Here is a 25,488-nt window from a genome sequence, read left to right as displayed (position 1 = left end):
AGTGTGTTGTAGGTGACTCTTCCACCTCATAAAGTTGTTTTGGCTTTTTGAGTTTTTCTTGACTTGGTTGATCTTGTCTAGCTCAGTTCCTGTTCTGGTGGACAGAATCTCTGATTTTAGTTCTGGGTTTTTCAAGTAGGAGCTTTTCCACTGGACAGCCTGGGGAGTGTTTTAATCTCCATCCACCCACCGGGAGGAGTTTCAAGTTCAGCGTCTTGCTCAAGGGCTCTTCAGCATGTGGAGAGACGGTGGATCGGTTGGTAGAATAGTCTCAATCTGACAAGTTGGAGGTTAGATTCCTCATCTCCCCCTGTCCAAAAGTGTCCTGTGGCACTGCTCAGGTGGTAGAAACACAATTACGTGAAATCTGTTTACTGTCGAACCTGCAACTGGAATCACTGAGCAGGGGAGCGTCTCCATGGCAACAGACGCTGATCTCCTTTGAGCTCCATGAGGTGCCTTTCTTATCCACTTTATATGGGACTTTATTTTATTTTTTGCAGTGTTTGGGGTTATTTATTCATAAAGTTAGCGGTTAATGTCCCAAAATGTGATTGGTTGTTGGATGACGACAAATCATCCCTGAAGATTTTATGCAACATCAAGTAGTTTTTGTGAAAAGTTGGTAAAATGCATACAAACCAATAAATAAATACGCTCAGACGAAAACAACCTTCTTGGCCAACGTAGGGTAATTAAAGCACCCCCCAAACCGTTGTGCCTCCCAATGTCCGATAATGGAAGCACCCAGCTTGGTGACATCACAGGAGTGACAGAGCGCGTGTGAGGAGGAGGAGGAAGAGGAGGAGGATCCCTCTCCATAAGTTTACTTTGCCCTTTGCGGGAGATGAAATTCAGCCTCCTTAAGCCCAGGAACGAGACGACCGGAGGGGGGGAGGACACTGGAGCGAGCTCGCTGACTCCGGGCGGATTGCGGGCTGCGTGCGGGACATGGACGGTGCGTTGTAGCGCTCCGAGCGGGATCGTGGACCGAGCGCCCGCAGCAGAGCGCACCGCGCTGCCACTCCGGGCGGCTCTGGAGGAAACCATATCTGGTCAAAGTATTCGTTGCTGTCACCCAGCGGGACCGGACGGCTATAAATAGCGGTGGAGGAGGTACGGAAATTAATGCCCAAATTGTGTTGCGGCCGGTAAAACTGGGAAAAAAGCAAAGAACTTAAATCTATTCAAAGAATAAAGACAGTCTGGCTCTTAGTTTAGGGAAGCATGTTTTCTTTAAGGTCATTGTTATCAATTCATTTGATTACAAAGAAAACTGAAAGTCCAGGAATATCTTTAAAATCCTCTTTATCACAGAGTTTTGGTGTTGCTGCTTATTTAATGAACCTTAGTGGGTTTTGCTCCTGTAGCAAGGTCAAAGTCCTGCAGACCTAGAAGTAATGCTCTTTAATTCATCAAGTCACCACTTTTATTTATTTTCAGGATTTGTAATTAGTAACTGTGTGATATTCTGACCAGACATAATGTCAGATTAAGTCTTTGGAGTCACCCCTTGTCATAATCTCCCTCGGTCAGCTGGCCGGTTGTTGTCAGTGTCATTGACCTACATACATTACAACAATGCAGATTTGCAGCTGTAAGTCATTTCGTTTAGTCGATCGGAGCACTGTATGGCCTCTCCTTGTCCCTCTGCTTGACATTAAACCACGGCTGTGTGCCTCGTCATCTAAAACATGCACAGATGCATTTATACGTCTGTTATGCATCTCCTGCTTTAGAGATGTGTGGTATCGGCCTGAAACAGCTCTCTGGTCACTGCAGACTCTCAAAAGAAAAAATCCCGACGTGTTGACCTCTGCAGTATGTGTTGAGGGCCTGACCTCAGGTCTAAGGCAGCAGCAGAGCTGCAGGGCCCCTCACTGCATGAATCTTGATATATGACTCCATACTGGTCCCCAAAGTGGCGAGCTTCAACACAGGATGAGATTTATTCAGTTTTCTAATCAACTTAGTGGAGAAGGGGAGAATGGCAGCTTGGTTCCAGTTCCAGCTGTCAATGGTGAGCCATTCAATGCTAAACTGAAATCAAACAAGTGAATGGAGATCTTTTTGAAATTAGTTCAACACAGTCACATGCAGCTTTTGTCTTCGTTATGACTTGTGGCTGAGAGAAGTGCACCAGTTGTCTCACAGCTGTTAACTGGACCATTTCAGATCCGAGTGGGTTTCATTTCTCTTCAGGCACTCGGAGGTTCCAGCTCCTGTCACACAGATATATAGCATAAAATAGGATTATTAGGAACATGTGTTGCCTAAACACACACACACACACACACACACACACACACACACACACACACACACACACACACACACACACACGCACACAATGCTGCCAATTGTCACATCTGATTGAGACTTTTTGATGTTAGATGTATTAATTCCATCCATGTATAATTATGGTCTTATTTGTAACTGCATGAAAAGTGTGTTTTGTTGCACTGTACAAAATGTTTTGAGGTTTTTACCACCTTCACTAAACTACGTACCTACATAAAAAACACTTGCTGTACTTGAAATATATATTTTTTACACCTTATCAATTGGATGACTTATTCCAAAAAAACAAACAAACTGCTTAATACCAGGTTTTTTTCTATTTTATTCTATTTATTTATGGATTTATTTATTTGTTTGTTGGTTTGTTTGTTCCATTTCAATTGTTTTATCCATTTCCAACAATGAATAATGTCAACAACATAAATCTTTGGTGTGCAAAGTGTTTGAAGAAGCCGTGCAGGAAGTCGCCATCGCGGCCCTGAGCTTCTCGCTCCGTTTCATGTGCTGATTTACAGGCTATAAGAGGTTCTGGCCTCCCTGAGATTGTGTGTGAGTTTTACTGAAATTTATGTTCCATCTCATTGCTTGAAAAACTCACTGCTCAGTGGAGTTTATGCTTCAAATCAACTTGGGAGATTTACCAAAGAAACTGCTGGTTCGCGGTTTTGAATCAACAGATTACTTGCTGATTTGTAAAAAGTTGATCTGTTATTTTTAGTTGCACCTCGTCAACAAAAAGCTGTGCCCATACAAGGCCAGTTGTCATATAACTTTATATTCAAGGTTTTACGCACATCTGACTTGATTAATGGTCCTGCATCAGAGCAGCTATTCTTAGAGACTTTTGGACTTCACAGGCCTGGTTTGGAGGGCAAAGGTCCAGCCAAATGTTTGTGACTTTACATTCTACCTCAGCTCATCTGGAGTTGTTATTATATTTCTGCCCACTGAATGTCCTCTAATGAAGCAGAAGCTCATAGATTCATCAGCAATACAAGCCGGGTCTGTTTGATGTCATCAGAGCAGGTCAGCGTCTTCCAGCAGACCTGCAGTGTTCCTTGGAGTTCAGCCCAGTTCTTCAACTTCTGCTTTTGGAAACTTGTCTTGTCATAAAGCTTAGAGAAGGCAGAACAAAAGAACAGCTCTCTCAAACCCACCTTTCAGGAGAGGAGCCAAAACACACTTAAGATCAAAAAGAAAGGTTTTCTCTCAGGAAGATTTCCTGCTGCTGGATTGCAGCGTTTTCTGTGCTTCGGCTGGTTTTTAAGCTTGAGCTCGACATTTTCTGCCTCATTTGAGAATCCTGCCTTCGCTTGAAGGAGGAGAAGTTATACTGAGTGCTGTCACGTGGACGCCCATCAGCAGCAGACCCAGGGCGTCCAGGAACCCGGGGCGTCCAGGAACCCGGGGCGTCCAGGAACCCGGGGCTTCTAGGAACCCGGGGCTTCTAGGAACCCAGAGCGTCCAGGAACCCGGGGCTTCCAGGAACCCAGGGCGCCCAGGAACCCAGGGCTTCTAGGAACCCGGGGTGTCCAGGAACCCAGGGCATTGAGGAACCCGGGGCGTCCAGGAACCCGGGGCTTCTAGGAACCCGGGGCATCCAGGAACCCAGGGCGTCGAGGAACCCGGGGCGTCCAGGAACCCAGGGCGTCGAGGAACCCGGGGCGTCCAGGAACCCGGGGCGTCCAGGAACCCAGGGCGCCCAGGAACCCGAGGCTTCTCGGAACCCGGGGCGTCCAGGAACCCAGGGCGCCCAGGAACCCGAGGCTTCTCGGAACCCGGGGCGTCCAGGAACCCAGGGCGTTGAGGAACCCGAGGCGTCCAGGAACCCAGGGCTTCCAGGAACCCGGGGCGTCGAGGAACCCGGGGCGTCCCGGAACCCGGGGCGTCCAGGAACCCAGGGCTTAGACACGACAAGCATGTCGGGCGTTTGTTCCACCGCTGCACGTCTCTCATCAGTCATCAGGTCACCCAGTCGGCGCAGAGTTCACGGTGGAGAGAAAGCAGATCCTCAGGATGACCTCAGTGACATCGACACAAGATGAAACACACATTTCTAGACAAGACTTTTGGTTTTCCTGACTCTGATTTATAGCAGAGGGTCAGTAACAGGACCCAGCCAGCTCAGCTGGTAGAGCATGAGACTCTCAGTCTCAAGGTAGAGGGTTCATGTCCCACGCCGGGCACCACCTTCCTGTGGGCTCTCCACCTGCAGGAAGGTTCTTAATGGGTCAATGTGATCTGGGTGACGGTGCTCAGACTGTCACCCCCACCACCTGGGAACTGATATGAGGGAGAAAATGGATGGATGGATGGATGGATGGATGGATGGATGGATGGATGGATGGATGGATGGAGGGATGGATGGTCAGTAACAGGATGTAACACTGAAAAGAAATAAAAGCACTGTCAAGTGTCAGGAGAGATAGAATTGTAAGGATGCGTCCTCACGTTCCTCCATGTCGGGAGAACATTCAGAGAAAAGGCCAGACTGCTTCTCATCGTGAAGCAGGAGCACATCAGTGATCAGTGCAGACTTTTCCTCGTGAAATGAAACCAAAGCGTCATTGACACCTCCAGTTAAGATATAGAGCCTTCGTATCAGCGCAACCTCAGAATTCAAAGTATCCTAAACAGTGGAACAGTTAACGTTCAGACCAACATAGCAGCTTCCTGTTGTGACCCTCCTGGCAGGACAGTCACTGGGTTTCAATATGATTTGAGCTTGAGAAAGGATGAATCACAAAGACAGTGTGTGGACATGATGCAGATCTTCTCTGTGCTGATCGATCACAGTCTGAATCTCTGGTATCAAACAAAACGTTCACAGAAAAGCTAGAACTCCGTCAGTCATTAAGTGTAGCTCATCACAACCAGGCCACAAACACATTTTTACCTTCGCCAAGAAGACCGAGAAAGTTTGGTTTTCGTCTGCATGCATTTATTTATTTATTGGTTTGCATGTATGTATGTTTGTATGTATTTCACCAACGTTTCGCAAAAAACTACTCACCCAAATTGCATGAAATAACCATTCAGTCAATAACTTCTAACCGTTCGGTTGATAACGTCTAACTGAGCAGAGAAGTGAAACCTGCAGCTGAATAAAATTGACCACTGAGTCGTTGCAATGACAGTTTGTTTCTGTTGTTTTCTAGTTGTGAGAGTCGACACCTCTTCAGCCTCTTCAGCCTCTTCAGCCTCTTCAGCCTTGTTCAGGAGTCTTTCTCTCCCCGGACCTCAGCAGGCAGTCGCTTGTCTTCCCTGTTGAGCTCACCCAGGTGGGCACGATCCACACAGAGAAAATTAGATGGCAGCTCACTTTGATTTGCTTTCATCTAATTGTTTGAAATTTCTGTTCCAACAGAGATTTTTTTTAAATTGTTCTGCTTTATTGTTTTTTTCTACCGCTATAGATCCTGTATTTAGATTTTTTCATTGAGCGTGCTTACTGAGGTGAGTGAACTGTTTTCAGGCTCTTATGCAAAATTAATGTTATTTTAAAAAGTGAGACTTTCTCAGGAATACTGATCACTGGAACTGGTCATTTTATTTATTTATTTATTCATTCATTCATTCATTCATTCATTCATTCATTCATTCATTCATTCATTCATTCATTCATTCATTTATTTATTTATGTTTGTTTGTTTCAAAATGAATCATTCAAAACACTCCCCACAACAAACCCTCCAACCGGACACAGTGTGAAGGAGCTGAGAGAAGATCAATCTTATGATATCTGCCCCTTTGTTACCCGACAGTCACTTTGCATCAGTCTATTATTTTTGTTAATGTTCAACTTTATAAATATTTCCAGCTTTACATATATTTTTGTGCATTTCTGTGCAGTATCTACATTATACAAATATAAAACCATAATTTTCACATTTATTCAAATCAAATATCTCACATTATTTATTTCCAAATCAAATTTTCAAACTTTTTTTACACCGCAAATGAAACACGATTTCCTTGTGCAGCAGTTGTGATACTCGAGGGCGTCTACTTGAAAGGAAAATTCTACTTTCATGTGTTGTGGAAAAGTGAACTCTCCATCTGTGTCTGTAGGTGTGCTGTCCAAAGATGTCGGTGATCAGGAAGGAGATGGAGAAGTACCGGGACGTGGACGAGGACGAGCTGCTGAAGAAGCTGTCGGAGGAAGAGCTGCAGCGACTGGAGGATGAGTTAGAGGAGCTGGACCCCGATGTGAGTTTATAATATGGACGGCCATAAGGAGGTGCTTCTGTCAGTGTGTTGGTGTGTGTGGAGAGTTATGGCTGAATAAACCCTCTGACGTCACGCACCGCCGTAAACCTGCATCGCTGCCGCGCCGCGGTGTTTTCATGTGAAAAGCTGTTAGCGGGTGATGTTTGGAGCGGGTGCTCAGCAGGAGGAGGTCAGAGGGCAGGAGTCTAGCGGAAACCATGGCTTTCCACTGTGTTAGTATAGATGTAGTCTGACTACATTTGTCTCTCACAAGTAGTTAGTGCTGTACAGTGTGATAAGTTGGTCATACAGGGTTTATATATGAAAATAATTTACGGTCAGTGGTTCACACTATGTTTCACGGTACACATGTGGTGTCTGAGATTTGTAGTTTGTTTTTTGAACTTTTTAAGTTTTTAATACTTATTCTGGTTTATCAAACAACCATATAACTTGAAAACAGTCCCTGAATACATCATTTCATTCAAAAGAATCTCATTTTTTTAACTTACCACCCAGCGACTCTTAGATGCGATCACATTTGTTTCTTGCTGTAAGTTTCAGTTTATGGATTTTTTGTTTTTTGAGAGTTTTACAGCTCTATAATTTCACAAGCCAGCAGCTGCACTGAAAGGAAATGACATCATATGTTTAATTTGAACATTTTGCAAACAATTGCTTTTATGAAATATGTATGAACTTTTTTCAAGATTTAAAAAAAAAACATAAGACAAAGCTCACATCACCTTGCAGTACTTCATCGGACCACTAGGATAGTTTAGTGCAAAAGCTTTAAATGTTTGTTATATTTTTGGGTAATATGCGTCTTTTTTCCACTGCATGCAGCCACAACAAAATGCAATACTTTTATAATACCTGTGCGTACCCTGTTGTTTTTCATGACTTGTTTATTTCTGCATGCGTCCAGTGACCGAAGCTTCGGCCTTGAGGCTAAGTTGAGGTTCTGACAGCAGCTGTAATAACTTGCAGATAAATGTCTAACGGCTCATAGAGAGACTGGAGTCTCCCTCCATGCCAAGGGGATGACTGGAAAGTGTGTGTGTGTGCCAGCTGGGGCTCTGTGACGTAAACTGAAGGACCAGTGAGCGGCCTGTGCCTGCAGGTTTACCTTGTTTGTGCCCGTTTTAGGAGGATCACCTGTTACACAACATTAAAGTGCCCATTTGCTTTGAATCACGCTGTAACCTCCAGCACAGACTCCCACATCATTTCCAGTAAACCACGAAAGAAAACTCCAACCCCGTCCTCTGCCAGCTGTACTGTGATTGTAGGAAGATAAATTCAGTGTCAAATGTTAGGAGAAGACGTTGAGACTTAGTGTGCACAGTATTGCCTCAAAGTCACACATCTCAACTTGGCCGAGCTCAGAATGTTTACTTTTAATAAGACGCCAACATAACTGCTCCTTAACCCTTCAGAGGGAACTCATTGAAATATTCATAAATGGAGAATTTAAACACTCTGACATTTTTTAAGGTCAGTCTGAAACTCAGCTAAATGTTATTTAAGTATAAAAAAAAAATCTGACCAAAACAGAATTGTATTTCAGTTTAAGGTTAAATGAAAACTGTGTAGAGGTCTTTAAGAGAAAACCTAATCCACAGTCAATCTTAATCACAACATGGCACTTTTTATCAGAATATAATCGTCATTACTTCTACTGGTTTTTTAAAAAAAAAAAAATTATAATAAAAAGGAAGGAAGTGACCATATATGGTATCAAGTGTTTTCCCCCCTTCAGGCAAAAATTTGACTTTTACTGCAATTTGCCTTTAACTTAACAACATGTTAAGAAATAAATAAGCTGAAAAGACTCATATGTATCTTTACATAGGCTACCAGCATGAAGCCTGGGAAAATTATTTATGTTTAATTAAATATGTGTATAAAGTTATATTTTCTCCCCCTGCTCACGGCCATGTCTTCAAAGTTACCTCCACTCAGTCCTGTGCTCATTATCAGGTATCGTACTTATTTCCGTGTTCCTGTTGTCCTACTGAGGGGAAACCTGAGTCTGGAGCTGATACCAGTGTGTGACAGTAAAAGTTTGACAGTGACAGTGAGATACACTGCTGCCTTTTGTTTTTCCTGATAAAAGATGTGTGTCTACATATAACATATAATTCAGGTCTTTGGAAACGACACAAAGCTATGGCTTAAAAGCTAAATATACAAGCTGTGTCACGAAAGTCTTGGAACTAAGAACTCAGACTTTATTAACATTCTGATTATAACATACGGAGGGATGTCATCAGCCACCACACCTCACCCATGGTGTCAGTAACAATTAATATATAACCTGCTAGAACCAATTATATAACCACAATAAACAAAAAAGTCCCAGGAAATGACATCCGAGCATTATATTATATTATATTATATTATATTATATTATATTATATTATATTATATATTTTTTAAACACCTCATCACAGAAAATTAAAATTTCATACAATTGGTAATTACTGTATATGTAGAAATACTGAGTCTTTGTAAAATCCTGTACAATTATATGGACCTTCATGGGTTGCTTTTTGTTTGTTTTTGTTTTTTTACATAAAGTGTAGTATAAATCTATATATCTCAAGCAATGTACCTTTCTTTTCTACTTTTTTCTTATACTTCTTAAAATATCCTCCCATTTAACTCTCTTCTCCATCATTTTTTTATTTTCATGTAAAGGGAAAAAAAATGTGTAAATCATTTTAATTCTAGTTCTGTGGTTTTGCTCCAGCTCTGTCTGTTGTATGTTTTTGGTTCTGACTTTGTACCTGATCTGTGATGTTTGGAAGGTTTTGGGGGTAAAACGTACAAACTAAACTTAGAGGATTAACAGTGAGAGACTGAAACGGAGACAGAGGGAAGATAGAGTGACTGCTGAGATAAGATATGAAGCTATAAGCAGCACGTCTGTTTCAAGTGCCGCTACAGGTTGTAAATAGTTTGGTGTGCAGAAATAGTGTGGGAAATATCTTTGGCTGGAAGTGAGGGAGAAAGCGATGTGGGATTTACATTAACCAGAGCAAAGACACTGAACCATCATCTTTAAAATGTCATGCAGAATCTTTCTTCTCAGTCTTCTATGATAAGCTGACATTTTTCTTCTGTGAATGTTCATCATCTTAATTTGATGCAATAGATTCAAAACAATCAATTCAGATTGTTTGGGAAATGAAATCAAATGTTAAAAGAAAAACACAACATACTTTATATGAATCACTTTGAATTGTCATTTATAAAAATAATTCAAATTTCTCGTCCAGAATGCATTGTTGCCCGCTGGGATGCGACAGAAGGACCAGACCAAGAAAGCACCGACGGGGACGTTTCAGAGAGACGACCTACTGGCTCACCTGGAGAAACAAGCCAAAGAGCATCCGGACAGAGAAGATCTGGTGCCCTTCACCGGGGAGAAGAGAGGTGGGACTAGTTTCTGCTCCGGTGGTTCCAGGGAAACACTTCAGGGGAGTAATCAGACGGCGGGAAATATGCAAACTCCACACAAAATGTTTACAATATATTGATTTAACATGTCTATAGTCTATCTTCACGAAAGCCTAGGATTGTTCACATGGAGCCTTGTTGGAGCCCGAAATGTAACAACAACCCAAATTGTTATAAAATATAATGTAAGAAAACCTGAAATGTAATAACTGGTCAATTTAGCAAGAATTTAAATTGATCTTAATATGTCCACTGCTTATACATTATTTTGTACTGATGACTGGAGAAATAGATTACAGATTATAGAGAACAGAAGACTATAAATGACAACAGCAATCTTACATAAATACCATAAACTGGATAAAGATATACGTATAAACAAATAATCCAAACTCTTAGAACTCATTCTTTCAGTGTTTTTCAAATTAGAGCAGTTCAAGTTCAAGTCCAAACCATAAATCATTGACTCACTTTATGATGTGATAAAACTATTAAACTATTAGGGGCAACATATTTTCCCTGTTCCACTATGTAATATTGGAAAGTTTTTTTATTTTTATTTTGGGCTTATTGTCTTGTTATATTATTGACCAGTTATTACATTTTGGGTTTTATACAAAAAATGTTTTTAATTACATTTCAGGCTCAGCACTTTTGTAACATTATCAACCCGTTATTACATTTCAGATTTGATTACGTAATGTTTTAAAATATTTTAGCTCGTTGTTACATTTTGTGTTGTTACATTTTGTGTCGTTACATTTTGTGTTGTTACATTTTGTGTCGTTACATTTTGTGTCGTTACATTTTGTATTGTTACATTTTATGTTGTTACATTTTGTGTCGTTACATTTTGTGTCGTTACATTTCGTATCGTCATTACATTTTGGGTCGTTGTTACATTTTGAGTCGTTGTTACATTTCGGGCTTTAACAAGCCTAAAATAAGACCTCTACCGAATCCCTAAATTCAGGAGCTTGTCCCGGTTCCAGAAGTCTTCACCCACAGGAAACTGTCACCTTGACAGCACCAGTTTAGTTTGAACACAGAGGTTTGTGACGGATGGCGAGAGATGCCAGACGTCACTCTGTGAAACTCTAGAAGGTCTCCCGGTTGTCACTTTCATCTGGTTCTTGTTTGCTCATGTTGCTTCCTTCTGGCTGCAAGCACGGGGGAAAGCACTCATGCAGAATTGAAGCTCTTCTCATTACTTGTCACAGCTTTTGTAGTGACGGTGTTGAACAAGTCTACTGAGAGGGGAACCTGGGCCAAATCTCACAAATCCTCCCACTGAACTCTTTTGTTTTCATGGGGTGGCAGAAAATGAAACGTGAGGAGCAGACCACACTGATAGAGACAGCAGGCCTCCCACCCAGGGTCTTTAGCCTCAGTCAGACATGGAGACAGCGTCCTTCAGTCAGATACAAGAGGGCGGATTCTCTCCTCGGATGGCTCAGCTCCTATGCAAAGCAAAATTGGGCCACTGTACTGACCTCTATCTGTCTGCATGTTACTTTACCTATGTCTGACATTTACAATTGATTATCGCGACATTGGTGTGAGACGTTTCCAGTGAGGAAAGGTTTCTCCTCTGCCTGTATGATGGTGAAAAGTCATGGCAATAACTTCTAATAATAATAATAATAATAATAATAATTAATAATAATACAAGTATGATAATGATAATAATAATGATAATAATAATAATAATAATAATAATAATAATAATAATAATAATAATAATAATAATAATAATAATAATAATAATAATAATAAAAATTATACATTTTATTTGTATGGCACTTTTCAAGAAACCCAAAGACATTTTACATCATAATAAAAACAATAAAGTGTAAAATTGAGAAACATCCTAAAAGCGTTATAAAATCACATAATGAAATAGATTTGTGCTCCACATTAAAAGTAGTTCTGAACAGGTGGGTCTTGATGAGGGTCTGGGGGGGCGTGGTTGTTGAGGGCTTTATGAAAATCTATATAAACACAGGGAAAACATGGAAACTGCACAGAAAGGACCAGAGACACTTTGTGAAGCACGTTGAACTTGTTTGAAAGGTGCTCACACATGAAGTGTAATTGATCTTGTGATTATTTTGGTGTCAGTTTGTGTTGTAAAATACACAAATGAACCTTGTTCCAGGCCTAATAAAGAATATGTAATGATAAAGTATTCAAAGGATTTCCCTCGAGGGTTAATAAAGTATTTCTATTCCGGTCTAAAAGAGGGAAAATGTGGACGTTTGAAGTAGAATTTGCTGCAATCCAAAGATCATAAATGGTGTTTTAGATGTATGTTTTAATATACACAGACTCTAGTGTGAATGAATACAATCCTGGTATTCGTTGATGGTTTGTCACTCTTTGCAGGGAAGGCCTGGGTGCCGAAGAAGATGGTGGATCCCATCATGGAGAATGTGACTCTGGAGCCCGAGTTAGAAGAAGCTCTGGCTAGTGCTTCTGATGCTGAACTCTGTGATATCGCAGGTGACACACTGCCACAGACACACACACACACACACACACACACACACACACACACACACACACACACACACACACACACACACACACACACACACACACACACACACAATGGTTTTGCTCTGGTTTCTCTCCATATAGAAACCTAAAATATCAGGTCTGATATTTATAGTCTTTAATCGTGTTGTTCTGTCTAATTCATTCTTTTCCGTCTTTCAACCTGCACTAATTCACCACCATGGCTCTACTTGTTGATCTACTTTTCCTCCCTCCAACTCTTCTTCATTTCCTCCAGCACTCCTCCCATCCTCCCTTCCCCTCCATCTCTTCATCCACACCTCCATTTTCTCCGCCTGCTGGATCTCTCTGTCCGCTGGCCGAACACCATCCTGGGTATCTGTGCACTGCTCTCTCCATTTGCATGAAGCACTTCTCATCTGTTAGTTTCCTGGCTGCATCGTCCTGAAAGGTTTATCACTCCTTTGTGAGAATTAGTTGGTGTAAAATGGCACCGTTGCACGTCTCCACTATGCATCTCCTGTAAAAATGTCCGTTTTTTAAGTTTCGCTGCAATTTAAACTTTTCCTGGTCAAACGTTTTGTTGCATCGCATATTACAAAGTGAAAACATACATCGTAAGGCACACATGAGCTGGAATCTGAGCTGCATAAAAAACTGCATATATGATGAGGAAATCCTCATTAACTAAAGTACAACTTCATCTATAGTCTTTAGATGATGAATTTACATCAATAAATCAGCTTTCTGAGCCTGCCTGAAGCTTGAAGAAGGAAAATGCTCAAAACTGCATTCACCTTAAAACCTGTCTGAACTCCGTCTTCATCAGTCGAATGGACCTTCGTGTTCAATGTTTTTCATCTGTGCAAATATTAAATTTAAAGCATGTTTATGTTGATTTAGTTTGTTAACTTGCTGCAGCTTGTTTCACCATTTAACTTGTGTCTACTCTGGAAATTAATACACTATATGTTTTATTTGTATTGGAAGTTCCTGAAAAATGTAACACATCATCATGGCTCACGGCAATATTTATACTACATGTCGATATTTCGTTGTTTCCCACAAAACACAAAATGATCACAACCCTCTCAAGATGGTTCGATTTGATTTAATGTGCTTTTGTTATGTGGTTTAAAATTTAACTCTATTCTATATAAGCATGCAATATATGCTCTTGAGTTAGTGTTTGCTCATGTGTATATTTATTTAAAACAATATATTTTCTTCCAGTAATACCTTTGGGAGCAGAAATGTTAGTGAATACGTTGCAGGAAATATTCACTTCACAAGTCGGAAATTCTCAACGTCCGACAAACAAACAAACATGACTTGATGATTTTATGAAGTCATTACTACCCTGGCGAGCCAACAACGTGGTGGCCACACTAACTCACGTGGTGACCTCATCGCTGAACCAGAAACAGGATGTGAATGCTTGATGTTTAAACATGGCGACATGAGGCTTGATTCGCTCGTTGTGCTTTTCTTGTTGTCAACATGAGCATGGTGATCCTCTATATCTCTGTTGAGTCTGCCGCTCAGCAGCATCGACTCGCCCTCAGACCGTTTTCATTCACGCTCTGGTCTTCTCGTTGCCCTGCAGCCATCCTGGGCATGCACACCCTGATGAGTAACCAGCAGTATTATGAAGCCCTGGCCAGCAGCACCATAGTCAACAAGCAAGGCCTCAACAGTAAGTGAAACACACGTCTGTCTGTGTGTGTGTGTGTGTGTGTGTGTGTGTGTGTGTGTGTGTGTGTGTGTGTGTGTGTGTGTGTGTGTGTGTGTGTGTGTGTGTGTGTGTGTGTGTGTGTGTGTGTGTGAACAGATGAGAACTTCTTGTGCTTCATTTGAACACAAATACATGCAGAAACTAGTGAAAGTATTGTAAACATAACTCCTCTGGTCTGGTGAAAATGTTTTCATCATTGAAGAAAAATGTTGAAGAGCGTTGATGTCATGTTGGTTCATTTCAAACTGTGAGTCCACCGCACGGACAAGTCTACTTATACATGTTCAAGAGAATCAATGTATAACTACTAGGTACAGAGCAGCATTTACACCGTGTCCGATGGCTCTTGATGATCCTTGTGTTTACACTCCATACTGCACAGTATAAACCATTGTACTCTGAGATTGCTTTAATACCTTCATCGTCCAGCCTTCGTTTATCTTATGTGGTTGCCCATCGTATGGATTTTCCTCCAGATCCAGTAAACAGTGAGAGGCTCACTCCTAAATATAACCAACTCCTATGAAAAATAAAAGGCTGCTGTAAAGTGGCTTTAAGAATATGGAGAAATGCTCTCATTGACAAAAAACCCCAACAAAGACCTTATAAAGATTGACCTAATGTTTTTCTTTTTTTCTCTTTTCAGTCCATACACAGAAATATATTTTATTCTATGTTGAAAATTTGCTGATAATATACTGAAAACTCATATTTTTTGCCTGCAGAACATTTGCAAACGTGAAAAAACAGCATTTGTGAACCAGCAGAGCTTCACATGATCGCTGTGGGGGAAAAACATTCTTCTTTTGTGAACAATAAAGATTACGCTGCTTTGTTTGGCAAGAAAACATTCATGTAATCATCAACTCGCAGCCAATCAGTCATGCAGATAAAGCGGCGTACTCTGTTGAGTGAAGGACCGACTCTTCATCAGAACGAAGTGTTAAAAATACTTTAATGTGTCGCAGCGGCTGAGTGAAGTTTGGTTCCATGCAGTAAATGTGTTGTGTGCTTTTGTGGCCTCCCAGGTGTGATCCAGTCCACCCAGTACAAACCCGTCCCCGATGAGGAGCCCAACTCCACCGATGTGGAGGAAACGCTGAGGAGGTTAAAGAGGAACGACCCGGACCTGCTGGAGGTCAACCTCAATAACATCAGAGTGAGTGTGTCGTCTGGAGAAGAGAAGGATGAGGATCGAGGGTGAAATATCAATAACAAACTTCTGTTGTGTTGTTTTATCTGAAATGAGGCCAAATTCTAGGCATGCCGGTCTGGTTCTCACTTTACCACATTAAAATCTAATGTTACATGTCTAATGATAGACAACGTCTTTTCAAATGTTAAAATGATGAGAGAGAGAGAGAGAGAGAGAGAGAGAGAGAGAGAGAGAGAGAGAGAGAGAGAGAGAGAGAGAGAGAGAGAGAGAGAGAGAGAGAGAGAGAGAGAGAGAGAGAGAGAGAGAGAGAGAGAGAGAGAGAGAGAGAGAGAGAGAGAGAGAGAGAGAGAGAGAGAGAGAGAGCATTGTGACGGCTAAAATGTTAACAGTTGCTGAAGAGTAATTATATTTTTCAGAACATCCCTATCCGAGTCCTGAAGGAGTACGCTGAGGCTCTGATTGAGAACACCGTGGTGGAGAGGTTCAGTATCGTAGGAACCAGGAGCAACGACCCCGTTGCATTCGTAAGTCTGATGCATGTTAGATTTGATCATTGAATTACTGATCAAATGGTTATTAGCATCTTCTGCCCACTGTTAGACAAAAAAGGAGACGGCTGCCTAAAGCTGGAAGAGCTGAAACACAGTGATCGACTGATCCTGAACTGTGTGTTTGTCCAGGCTCTGGCTGAGATGTTGAAAGTGAACACGACGCTGAAGAGTCTGAACGTCGAGTCCAACTTCATAACAGGGACCGGAATCCTGTCCCTCATAGCGTCACTGAAGAACAACACCACACTACAGGAGCTCAAGATAGATAATCAGGTACCAGTGTGTGTGTGTGTGTGTGTGTGTGTGTGTGTGTGTGTGTGTGTGTGTACACACAGCTTCTCTGCCGCCTTGGTGTAATGGAATGCATCTATGTGTTATTATGATGTGTCACAGTTCCAGTTGCATCCTGTCCATGTGTATAAGAAACTGAGTGAGTGAAGTCTGATTGGCCACAGACAGTCTGAATTAAAAAAGAAACTTTGATTCATGTTCTTTTAACACTTTTATTCATAATTTGGATTTGTATTATTTTGTGATGCATTACTTTTTTAATCATTATTATTTTGCCCCATCCAGCTTTTAAGTTTTTATTTATATTATTGAATTCATATTGTGATGTTTTGCAGATTTTTGTCCCATTTAATATTTGTTTTATTCTTTCACCAAAGCATTTAATTTCCAATCATCACCTGTCATTTAGTAACTTTAATATTTGTTCATCGTTATTGCAAATATATTGACTATGCTGTATATCATAATTTAATTATTGAAATCTCTGAAATGTACCATACTTCTATGATCTCTGACTTGTTATCTTCTTCTATCCAATCCCACTTTCTTAATCTCCAGAGTCAACCATTAGGCAACAAGGTGGAGATGGAGATCGCCAGCATGCTGGAGAAAAACACCACATTGTTGAAGTTTGGCTATCACTTCACCCAGCAGGGCCCGCGCCTCCGGGGCTCCAACGCCATGATGAACAACAACGACCTGGGTGGGTTCTATACGCTCGTACACAGATGCAGCGCCGCGTTTTGAAGAAATGAACCTTGTATCATGAGAAAAGCCATAATGACGTGTTTGATAAGAGCTCGGCCTCACGGCTGAGTTTGGTTTGTAACTCCTGCACGACCTCGCTGGTTGTCGCACGCGTCAAGGTCGACGCTTCATCTCCAATAAATCTTGCTGGAGTTGCACTTCAGTCGGAGCCTAATGCAGGAATCTGCGTGACATCATCGACCAGCCACTTTAGTAGTACGGCCAGAAAGCCTCAGCCAATCAAAACAGAGCCTTCCTAACTGCTGACATCAGCACCAAGAAAAGAAAGTCTGCATGAGAGAGAAAGAGAGCGAGTTATGAAATGAGTCAACAGTTCATATCTGTTTTATTTTTCCACTGGCTTGAAAAGTCCCACAAAGTCAACTCTCTGATGTCTGGTGTTTCAACCAGACGGACGTTTTGTTCGCTCGACAAACTTTAGTTGCATATTTTATATTTTTCTAGTTTTCAGCCGGTCCAGCTTCATTTGGGTCGAACCTGCTGCTTCCCCATCCGGGCTTTCTGCCGCCGCTCACCCGAGGGAAAGGAAAACACGACATGAACATTATATTACGTCGTATTAATGACGTATCACTCGCTCACATTAGAACTGTTATAATATTATGTCGGTTTGGACACACCAGCTTAATAATGACATTTTATTTTTATTTCTATTTTTTTGTTTATTTGTTTGTTTGTTTGTTTTCGAACATATACAAAAATATTTTTATTGTTTTATTTATCTGTTTGTTTGTTTGTTTTCGAACATGTCCCCAAATTTATTTATTTTTTTTAAAGAAAAGAGAGAAACAAACAATAAAAAAAGTTGACGACACATTCCAATTTTTCAATGTGTGCGTTACACGTTTGAAGGGGTTAGCAAGAAGTATAACTTTTTTAATCCTCCCCCTTTACATCTTTATTGTACAAATCACACAAAAGCTTTTTTGTTTTTTTCTTAATTTACGTCAGTGTTGTTCTATCCTACATACAAACAACAAAACAGTGAACATTTACACAGACAGATTATTTCCCCTCCACCAATCAACAGTGCAACACCAGAGCCTACAAGCCCTTTGTCAGGACACATTTACTCGTATCCGGGTGTTTTAAAAAACGGATATTTCTCGTGTTTGAGCCGCTCATTTACACGTAATCACAACTGCAACTCACCACAAACGATGATTCCTGAAAACGCCGGCCTCAGCGGCGATCTGGATAAACTGTGTGTCTCTGGTTGAATCTAAAAGCGCGGAGGTGGCGATTTATGTCACAATTCATGACGTCATGTTTTTTTTCTCCAGGATTCTAATTGGCTATCAGGGCTTCACGCTTCTCGTTACACTGCCCCCTACAGGTTTGGCTGCTCATAGCAGCTCTGAGCCAGGTGGATATGCGGTCTCTGTAAATATCCATTTTTTAAAAACCCGGGTGTGTCTGGCCACGTTTACACGTACCTGGGTTTTTACAAACACAAACATTTCCCCCTCTGCCTTTAAAAAAATATATCTTCATTTACACAGACCTGCATATATACAGCTGGTTCAGAGCGGCTATGAGCAGCCAAACCTGTAGGGGGCAGTGTAACAAGAAGCTTGAAGCCATGATAGCCAATCAGAGTCCTGGAAAAAACATAATGACGTCACAAATTGTGACATAAATTTCCTCCGCTTCCACCTTTAGATGCAAACAGAGTTTATCCAGATCTCCAGTGTGGCCGGAATTTTAAGGAATCATCGTTTGTGGCGAGTCGTTGCTGAGTTTATTTGTAAACGCAGAGAAATATCATCATTTTTTTTTCAAATACCCGGTATGTGTAAACGTGGCCTCTGTCTGCCCCTGAGTGTCTCACCTCAGCTTTTCAATCATCCTGTCATGTTGTTCCTCTGCTCAGCACTAATGAGCAGCACCTGTGGTCTCCCTGCCTTCCCTGTGGATTTAAGCTCCTCCCCCTGTTGGCTGGTCACTCCTGTTTCCTTGTGTTCCCTGGATTAGTTTTACAATAAACTCTGGGGGGAGTTTGGAACCTTGGGAGTCTGTGTTTGGGGCCATCCTCACCCCCAATTCCTGACACCTTTGCTCTCATGACACACCTGAACCTTGCCAGAATCAGCTCTGATGATACAGGTTGCATCATAGTTTGAGACAAAAGCTGAGTAACTCAACACAAAATTATTTCAGATAAAATACTTCTAATTCCAGGAAGTTTTGAGCTGGTATTGACGTAACTTGATCAAACGCTCTTTTACCATCAAATAACACAAAGACTACCTTTTGTAATTTTTTTGAATACAAAACCTAATAATGATATTCAGACATCAGAAAACAAGACTGTGAATCATCAGCTGGCAAACTGCAGAAAGACCACAACTTCCAGTCTTCATGTGTCCGGATGCATTTAGTGTGAATTCACTACCAGGAACCATGACAGCCTTCATGTGGCGGGAGCTTTGCTCCAATCAGATAACTTCACTTCAGAGCCGAACGACAGAGTGAGGGGCTCTTTGGTCCAGCGGGCGGGTCCGACGGGGACAGTCCAGACAAGTAGGGGGACAGTTTGACAGCATTTGGTAGAAATCAGCTATAAAACAATGGAAACTTCTAGGAACTGAGTTTATGTTTGTTTTGCTTCTGATTATTTCATAATGTGCTGGTATTGTCCAAAACTAGTAATGCCACATGTGTGCATTCGGTGGCAGTAATGAGCCATTATACATTGTCTTCCATTCATTCTGTTGATTTTCAGTCAATTTTTTATATTTAAAGGTTCATATGATGTAAAATCCACTTCCTAAAGGTTCTCCAGCAGTACTAATCGTCTCCATACCTGGACTGACGCCCCAGAAGTGAAGACAGTCTGTCCTCTCTCTCCCTGGCTTGTTTCAGGTTTTAAAAAGTGTGTTGCTCCAACCAGCCAATCAGAAATCAAACCCTATATAGTGTCATCGGGGATTTAGCCAATCCCAATCAAGGTAGGCCCTCCCTTTGACTCCTCCCACAATTAGGCAGCTCTGCTCTGGCACATGGCACCACGAGAGGAAGTACTTCCTCCTCTTCCCAAGATGGGCATGTGTGGGCGGAGCCAGTCCAGCTCACACAGACACAGCAGATTCTGAATGCAGCTCCTATGATCCAATATTCAAATGAGGAAAATCAAGGAGGAGCTAGAAACTTAGAGTACTGAAGGTTTCTGGACCGACCAGACCAGGAGGAGGAGGAGAACAGGAGGAGGAGAAGAACAGGAGGAGGAGGTGAACAGGAGGAGGAGATGAACAGGAGGAGGAGGAGAACAGGAGGAGGAGATGAACAGGAGGAGGAGGAGAACAGGAGGAGGTGGTGAACAGGAGGAGGAGGTGAACAGGAGGAACAGGAGGAGGAGGAGAACAGGAGGAGGAGGTGAACAGGAGGAACAGGAGGAGGAGGTGAACAGGAGGAGGAGGTGAACAGGAGGAACAGGAGGAGGAGGTGAACAGGAGGAGGTGAACAGGAGGAGGAGGTGAACAGGAGGAACAGGAGGAGGAGGTGAACAGGAGGAGGTGAACAGGAGGAGGAGGAGGTGAACAGGAGGAGGAGGAGGTGAACAGGAGGAAGAGGAGAACAGGAGGAGGAGATGAACAGGAGGGGGAGAACAGGAGGAGGAGGAGGAGAACAGGAGGAGGAGATGAACAAGAGGAGGAGGTGAACAGGAGGAGGAGGTGAACAGGAGGAGGTGAACAGGAGGAGGTGAACAGGAGGAGGAGGAGGTGAACAGGAGGAGGAGGAGAACAGGAGGAGGAGATGAACAGGAGGAGGAGAACAGGAGGAGGAGGAGGAGAACAGGAGGAGGAGATGAACAGGAGGAGGAGAACAGGAGGAGGAGGAGGAGAACAGGAGGAGGAGATGAACAGGAGGAGGAGAACATCTGCTGATAGGAGAACTTTAAGACAGTAATGATGAAGAACCTCCAACTTCTGTTGAGTTTATTTTAAATCTGATGATATTCTTTTGCACTGACAGACTGAACCATTTGTTTACAGGACTGGACGTGCTGGAGAAAACCCAACCAGCCGTATCACAACATGTTTAATGGAATAACAACCTGTCTGCTGTCTTGTTTGCCATATTTGTTTTAAACGTTTCCAATGGAGAAACAAATGATGTCACCTTTAAGTAACTTGTAATCTGTGACATTTTCTTCATCTTCAAGCCCGGGTCGTCAGGTCGGAGTCTGACGGCTCCTTCACTCTCACTCTGTCCGTCCCCGAGCTGGAGAGGGCCTTTGGGAAAAAGTTCAAGTCCAAGACGAAGTAAAATCCCCCAAAATTAAAAACACAGCTGAAACTCGAACACGTCACCGTTCAGCTTCGCCTCTCTGCCAACGTTTTCCTGGTTCTATTGCCGACCACCAGAGGCGCCGTTGCCTCCGCTGTCGGCTTCTCTTGCTTTTCCTTTTCACATCTATGAGTCCTCTGGCTTTCATCCGCTCCTCATCCACAAACCTCTCATCTGGATGCAGGCCATCACTCGGTACCAACGTTTAGTATCGAGTCTGAGCCCTGAAATATTACCGATGTCATCCTTTAGAAGAGTAAATAGGCACATAATAGTTAAGATCTGACTTTTCTCTCTTTGATATCTGATTTCACCAGATATCATCATACCGTTTGTGGCCTCTGCTGCAGTTTCCCTCCTTTGCATCAGACACAATCTACAGAAATCTGCTGTTTCCTGCATCATTCTTTCAATAGACACCTCTGGTGTTTCACTCTGGATCGTTCTGCTCAGCTGATGTTTTTCTTTCTTTCTTTCTTTTTTTTCACTGCTGAAACTCTCTTTCTGAATTCTACACTTTGAAGCTCCAAATCTGGATCATCTACTGGACCAACAGACCCTCAAACACTCTGAGTTTACCTTTTGCAGTTTTTTTCCTCCTATTTCTGTGATGTAATGTTAAAATGTTCAACTTCAAAACATTAATATGAGGAGTGAAGACTAGTTGTAGCTTCTCCATGTAAATGGATCCATACTTATCAATCAAGTTTGTTACTTCATTGTGTATAATCAAGTTTTTTATAAACGGATGTGACTGATGGTTCTGTGGGTCTGTGGCCAGGGTCTTTATAGTGTGAGGTGGGCTTACCACCAGGGGGCGCCAGATAGCTTCACGTTATCACAATTCAAAGGTAACTGATTATTCCTGGGGTGTCCAACACGATTTAGTTCAGGAGACACGTGCAGCCTAATCTCATCTTGGGTCGGCTGAACCAGTAAAATCTTCCCATAATTGCCTTTGAATTTCAACTTAAAAGTTTTTCTGTGTAGTGACGCAGAGCATACGGGATGAAAATGTCAATATTTTCACCATCAAATTTTACGATCTCAACATAAAGCCAATTTTAATCACATCTTCTTGTGAAATGTCCATTAAACACATTGCTAAGTCTAAAAAAAGAAAGGATCATATCGGCGCCTCTTCAGCCTGATGGTTTGATTTAGGTTTAAAAATGAAAATCCATGGAAAAGCAGCAAATGATATATAAAAAACTTATATCATTGATATTTATAATTAACAGCATCAAACTAGTTTGAGAAGAGCACCAACATTTAATCTTATATTTTGAAAAACAACAGGAAGTCTGTTATTCAACCATAAATTACAAAGTTAAAGCGCAGACATGTTTTGAGAAACCTCGAATCTCTGGGTTGATCCAGTCATCTTCATCCACCCTCTTCCTCCTTTCAGTTTTCTTCCTCCTTTCTCAGGCTGGCTTTGCTGTCCTTCAGCTCCAGATGATGATGATGATGATGATGATGATGATGATGATGATGATGATGATGTGGCCCTTTTTAGTGACTTCTTCTCTGATTCTCCTTCCACAGTAAGAAAGAGAAGGCTTGAGGGAGGACCTATCTTCCCAAAGTGTCGAACGAATGTGTAGAAACCAGGGTTACCTTCATCTTCCTCTTCACCTTCAGCTCGTCTGCCTCACCTGCTCCCAAGCCCCCCCCCCCCCCCCCCCCCCCCACCTCAGGATCCACTCTCAGAACCTTTTGCTCTTCCAGCCTCGTTAAGTCCAAATGAAAGGATCCAGTTTGACGAGCTGCCAGTCGTAAAAGAATCAAACCAAAGGTTGAATTCTGACTTGAATCTTGGAGTTTGAGTTTTTTTTCGAGCTGAATGACCTGGTAAAGCCTTTTTTTGTCAATTTAGATCCTCTAAAATCTCAGCGGGTGTTTCTGTAAAAAGCTCTGGTTTTTTGCTCATTTTGTTCACCAAACTGATTGTGTTTCTGTCGAGTTGGAAAACTTCTAATTATTAGAATTTATGATATTATCACTGTGCAGTAAATGAGTCCCTATACAAGGTAGTTTGTTTTTCTTTTCTACTAAACCCCATTCAAGTTTGAGACTATAATACAAAGGACGGTAATATCAGATTATTCCTTTGCACTCCGATACTAAGCTCCACAGATTTTCCGGTAATTGACAGACTTTTACAGCTGAATATTGTGAGATGAGTCACTATATTATAGAGTATATTTATTTGAGACAGGCCTGGGAAAGAGCCAAACGCTGTTCAAGTAATGTGTACTGTGGATAAGAGTAATATTCATGTTGCTGTGGAACAATATCTACTCTCCGTTTACACTCTTGGATTATTCTGCCTTTATTTTTGCAGCCTCATTCTGCCGGCAGGGAAAATCAACTGGCCGACTAAAGAATGAGCCTCCAATGATAAATGGAAAACATTTGTGTTTTGACTCTCTACCGGCTCTGGTTTGTTGATTGTGTTTGTTTATTTTTTATTTACTGGAGCTAAGTCGTGTGCCTTTGTTGGGTTCATTCACTGTCCTTGGTTGCAGGTTTCAGATTAAAGTCTCACCTCATGTTTGACCTTTGTGTTCAGGGATGGAAGTCAGATTAAACTAAATAATAATGATAAAGAAAAACAAGAAACCTCAGACGTCTTCACCACCACGGTTATTAAAGCATCAGACTTTTTACCAGTTCAGCTTCTTAACCCAGTTTAACTGTGACGGTCTTAACTCAAACCACTGAACACATGAAATATGTTTTTATATAATCCAACATTTCTCATCAACCTTAAAGCTTCAATTCATATATGATGGTTTTTGGATAATTGCTGCAGGACTTGATGGGATTTTCTTTTTTACCTTCACCAGTAAAAACTGAGGCTTTGCCGTTGCTTGACGGAGGCTGATGGTCTGTTAGCTCTGGGTCTTGAGGAAAATATAGAATATTTGGACACGATGATTTCACCTGTAAGATGGATCTGTTTGGCTCCAGGACCCTGAACCGGATGGAGCGGTGAAGAATACGGATGTATGGATGGATGTATAATCAAATCTGACAGCGTTTGTACCAAATAGGAACAAAAAATATACCATTTTTTATGCAAATTTGACTTTTGTCTGGGCGAGGACTTTTCATTGATTCACCTCAACAAGACACTTTAATGTCCTTCTGCTGTGTGTTGAGTTCAAACCAGCAGTGAACAATCATCCCCACCAAGCTGCATTTCAGACCAGTTTTAGGACAACGAGTGTGTTTACAAAGATGGAATGTTTGTATGGACATTAAAATACTTGATCGAATAATGAAATCGATTGGTAGGAATAGAGTGCCCGTATAGACCCAAGCTTATCCATCAATTATTGAGCACAGAAAGTAGTGATCAAGCTCTCGTTCCTACTTTACTGCAGCACATTTTGGTGAATTGAATTGGTCTGAGAGCGTGGCCGAGGGCTGGATGTCCTTTCATGCAGTATATCACCGCCCTGCTGGTCATTGAGACTGTAAACGTGAGGAAGTGGAGGTGAAGGAGGCCTCTGTGTGTCCTGTTTTATCCAGTCAGCTGTTTTTCTGACATTGTAGAGCTTGACTCGGTGTTTCCGGTACTTCACCTTCTTTGATTGAATGTTTTTGTTCATGAATTTATTAAAGCTTGAAAGTTACATTTCCAAACTTGCCGTTTGTACGTTTGTGCTCCTTTGACGTCTGAAGACGCCTCAGGTAGACGTCTCTGTTGTGGTTTCTCTGACATTTCAGCCAGTTTTTCCTCTTGATCCACGATTTTGGTTAGATTAGTGCAATTTACTGATTTTGTTTTGCAAATTTTACTCAATCAAGAAAGCAGAAAGAATCTGTGCTCTTAAATCATTGATTAACTCCTATCCTGATCAAATCGATCACACATTGGTTAATTATCAGGATCTGAAGCAAAAAGTATTAATCTTTTGGCTAATGTTGTGTCCAAGATTCATTTAAAAAAATATTCCAAGCCACCCAATATTTGTTAATTTTGAGAGGAGCTCAATTCTACATTTTGGTTGTTTTTTTAAAGAATCATCACATCATGAAATTGGCTTTTAAAGTTCTGATGACTATTCGTATAGTTCTTATAGTTCTATTCATATATCATTTTGGGTGTCGGCATCCTTGTTCCTGAAACTGAATCAGATCTGAGCGCAGCTCTCCTCCACACGAAGCCCACAGCGACGCCCTGTGGCCACATG

General features: G+C 41.7%; 1 protein-coding gene across 6 annotated transcripts in view; it reads left to right on the top strand.

The window, feature by feature from the left end:
- The first annotated feature begins 774 nt into the window (after positions 1-774).
- tmod1 (tropomodulin 1) overlaps positions 775-25,488 on the top strand; it is a 29,575-nt gene continuing 4,861 nt past the window's right edge. Inside the window, exons 1-13 of one of the 6 annotated variants that reach the window (XM_080463269.1) lie at positions 866-1,116; positions 5,460-5,582; positions 5,718-5,757; positions 6,373-6,510; positions 9,795-9,951; positions 12,361-12,477; positions 14,099-14,188; positions 15,256-15,386; positions 15,800-15,907; positions 16,064-16,207; positions 16,784-16,928; positions 21,159-21,258; positions 22,832-22,973. In XM_080463269.1, coding sequence (XP_080319395.1) covers positions 6,388-6,510; positions 9,795-9,951; positions 12,361-12,477; positions 14,099-14,188; positions 15,256-15,386; positions 15,800-15,907; positions 16,064-16,207; positions 16,784-16,928; positions 21,159-21,258; positions 22,832-22,850 — 1,134 coding nt within the window. In that variant the 5' untranslated portion in view covers positions 866-1,116; positions 5,460-5,582; positions 5,718-5,757; positions 6,373-6,387 and the 3' untranslated portion in view covers positions 22,851-22,973. Of the gene's footprint in view, positions 1,117-5,459; positions 5,583-5,717; positions 5,758-6,372; positions 6,511-9,794; positions 9,952-12,360; positions 12,478-14,098; positions 14,189-15,255; positions 15,387-15,799; positions 15,908-16,063; positions 16,208-16,783; positions 16,929-21,158; positions 21,259-22,831; positions 24,941-25,488 lie in introns of those variants that run through there. The other 5 variants (XM_080463273.1, XM_080463271.1, XM_080463274.1 and 2 more) reach the window with 5 other exon arrangements.

The sequence above is a fragment of the Lipophrys pholis genome (genome assembly GCF_963383615.2).
Source record: "Lipophrys pholis genome assembly, chromosome: 5".
NCBI classification, from domain to species: Eukaryota; Metazoa; Chordata; class Actinopteri; order Blenniiformes; family Blenniidae; genus Lipophrys; species Lipophrys pholis.
Note: the sequence above shows the minus strand (reverse complement) of the source record. Positions and strands in the feature narration are given on the sequence as shown.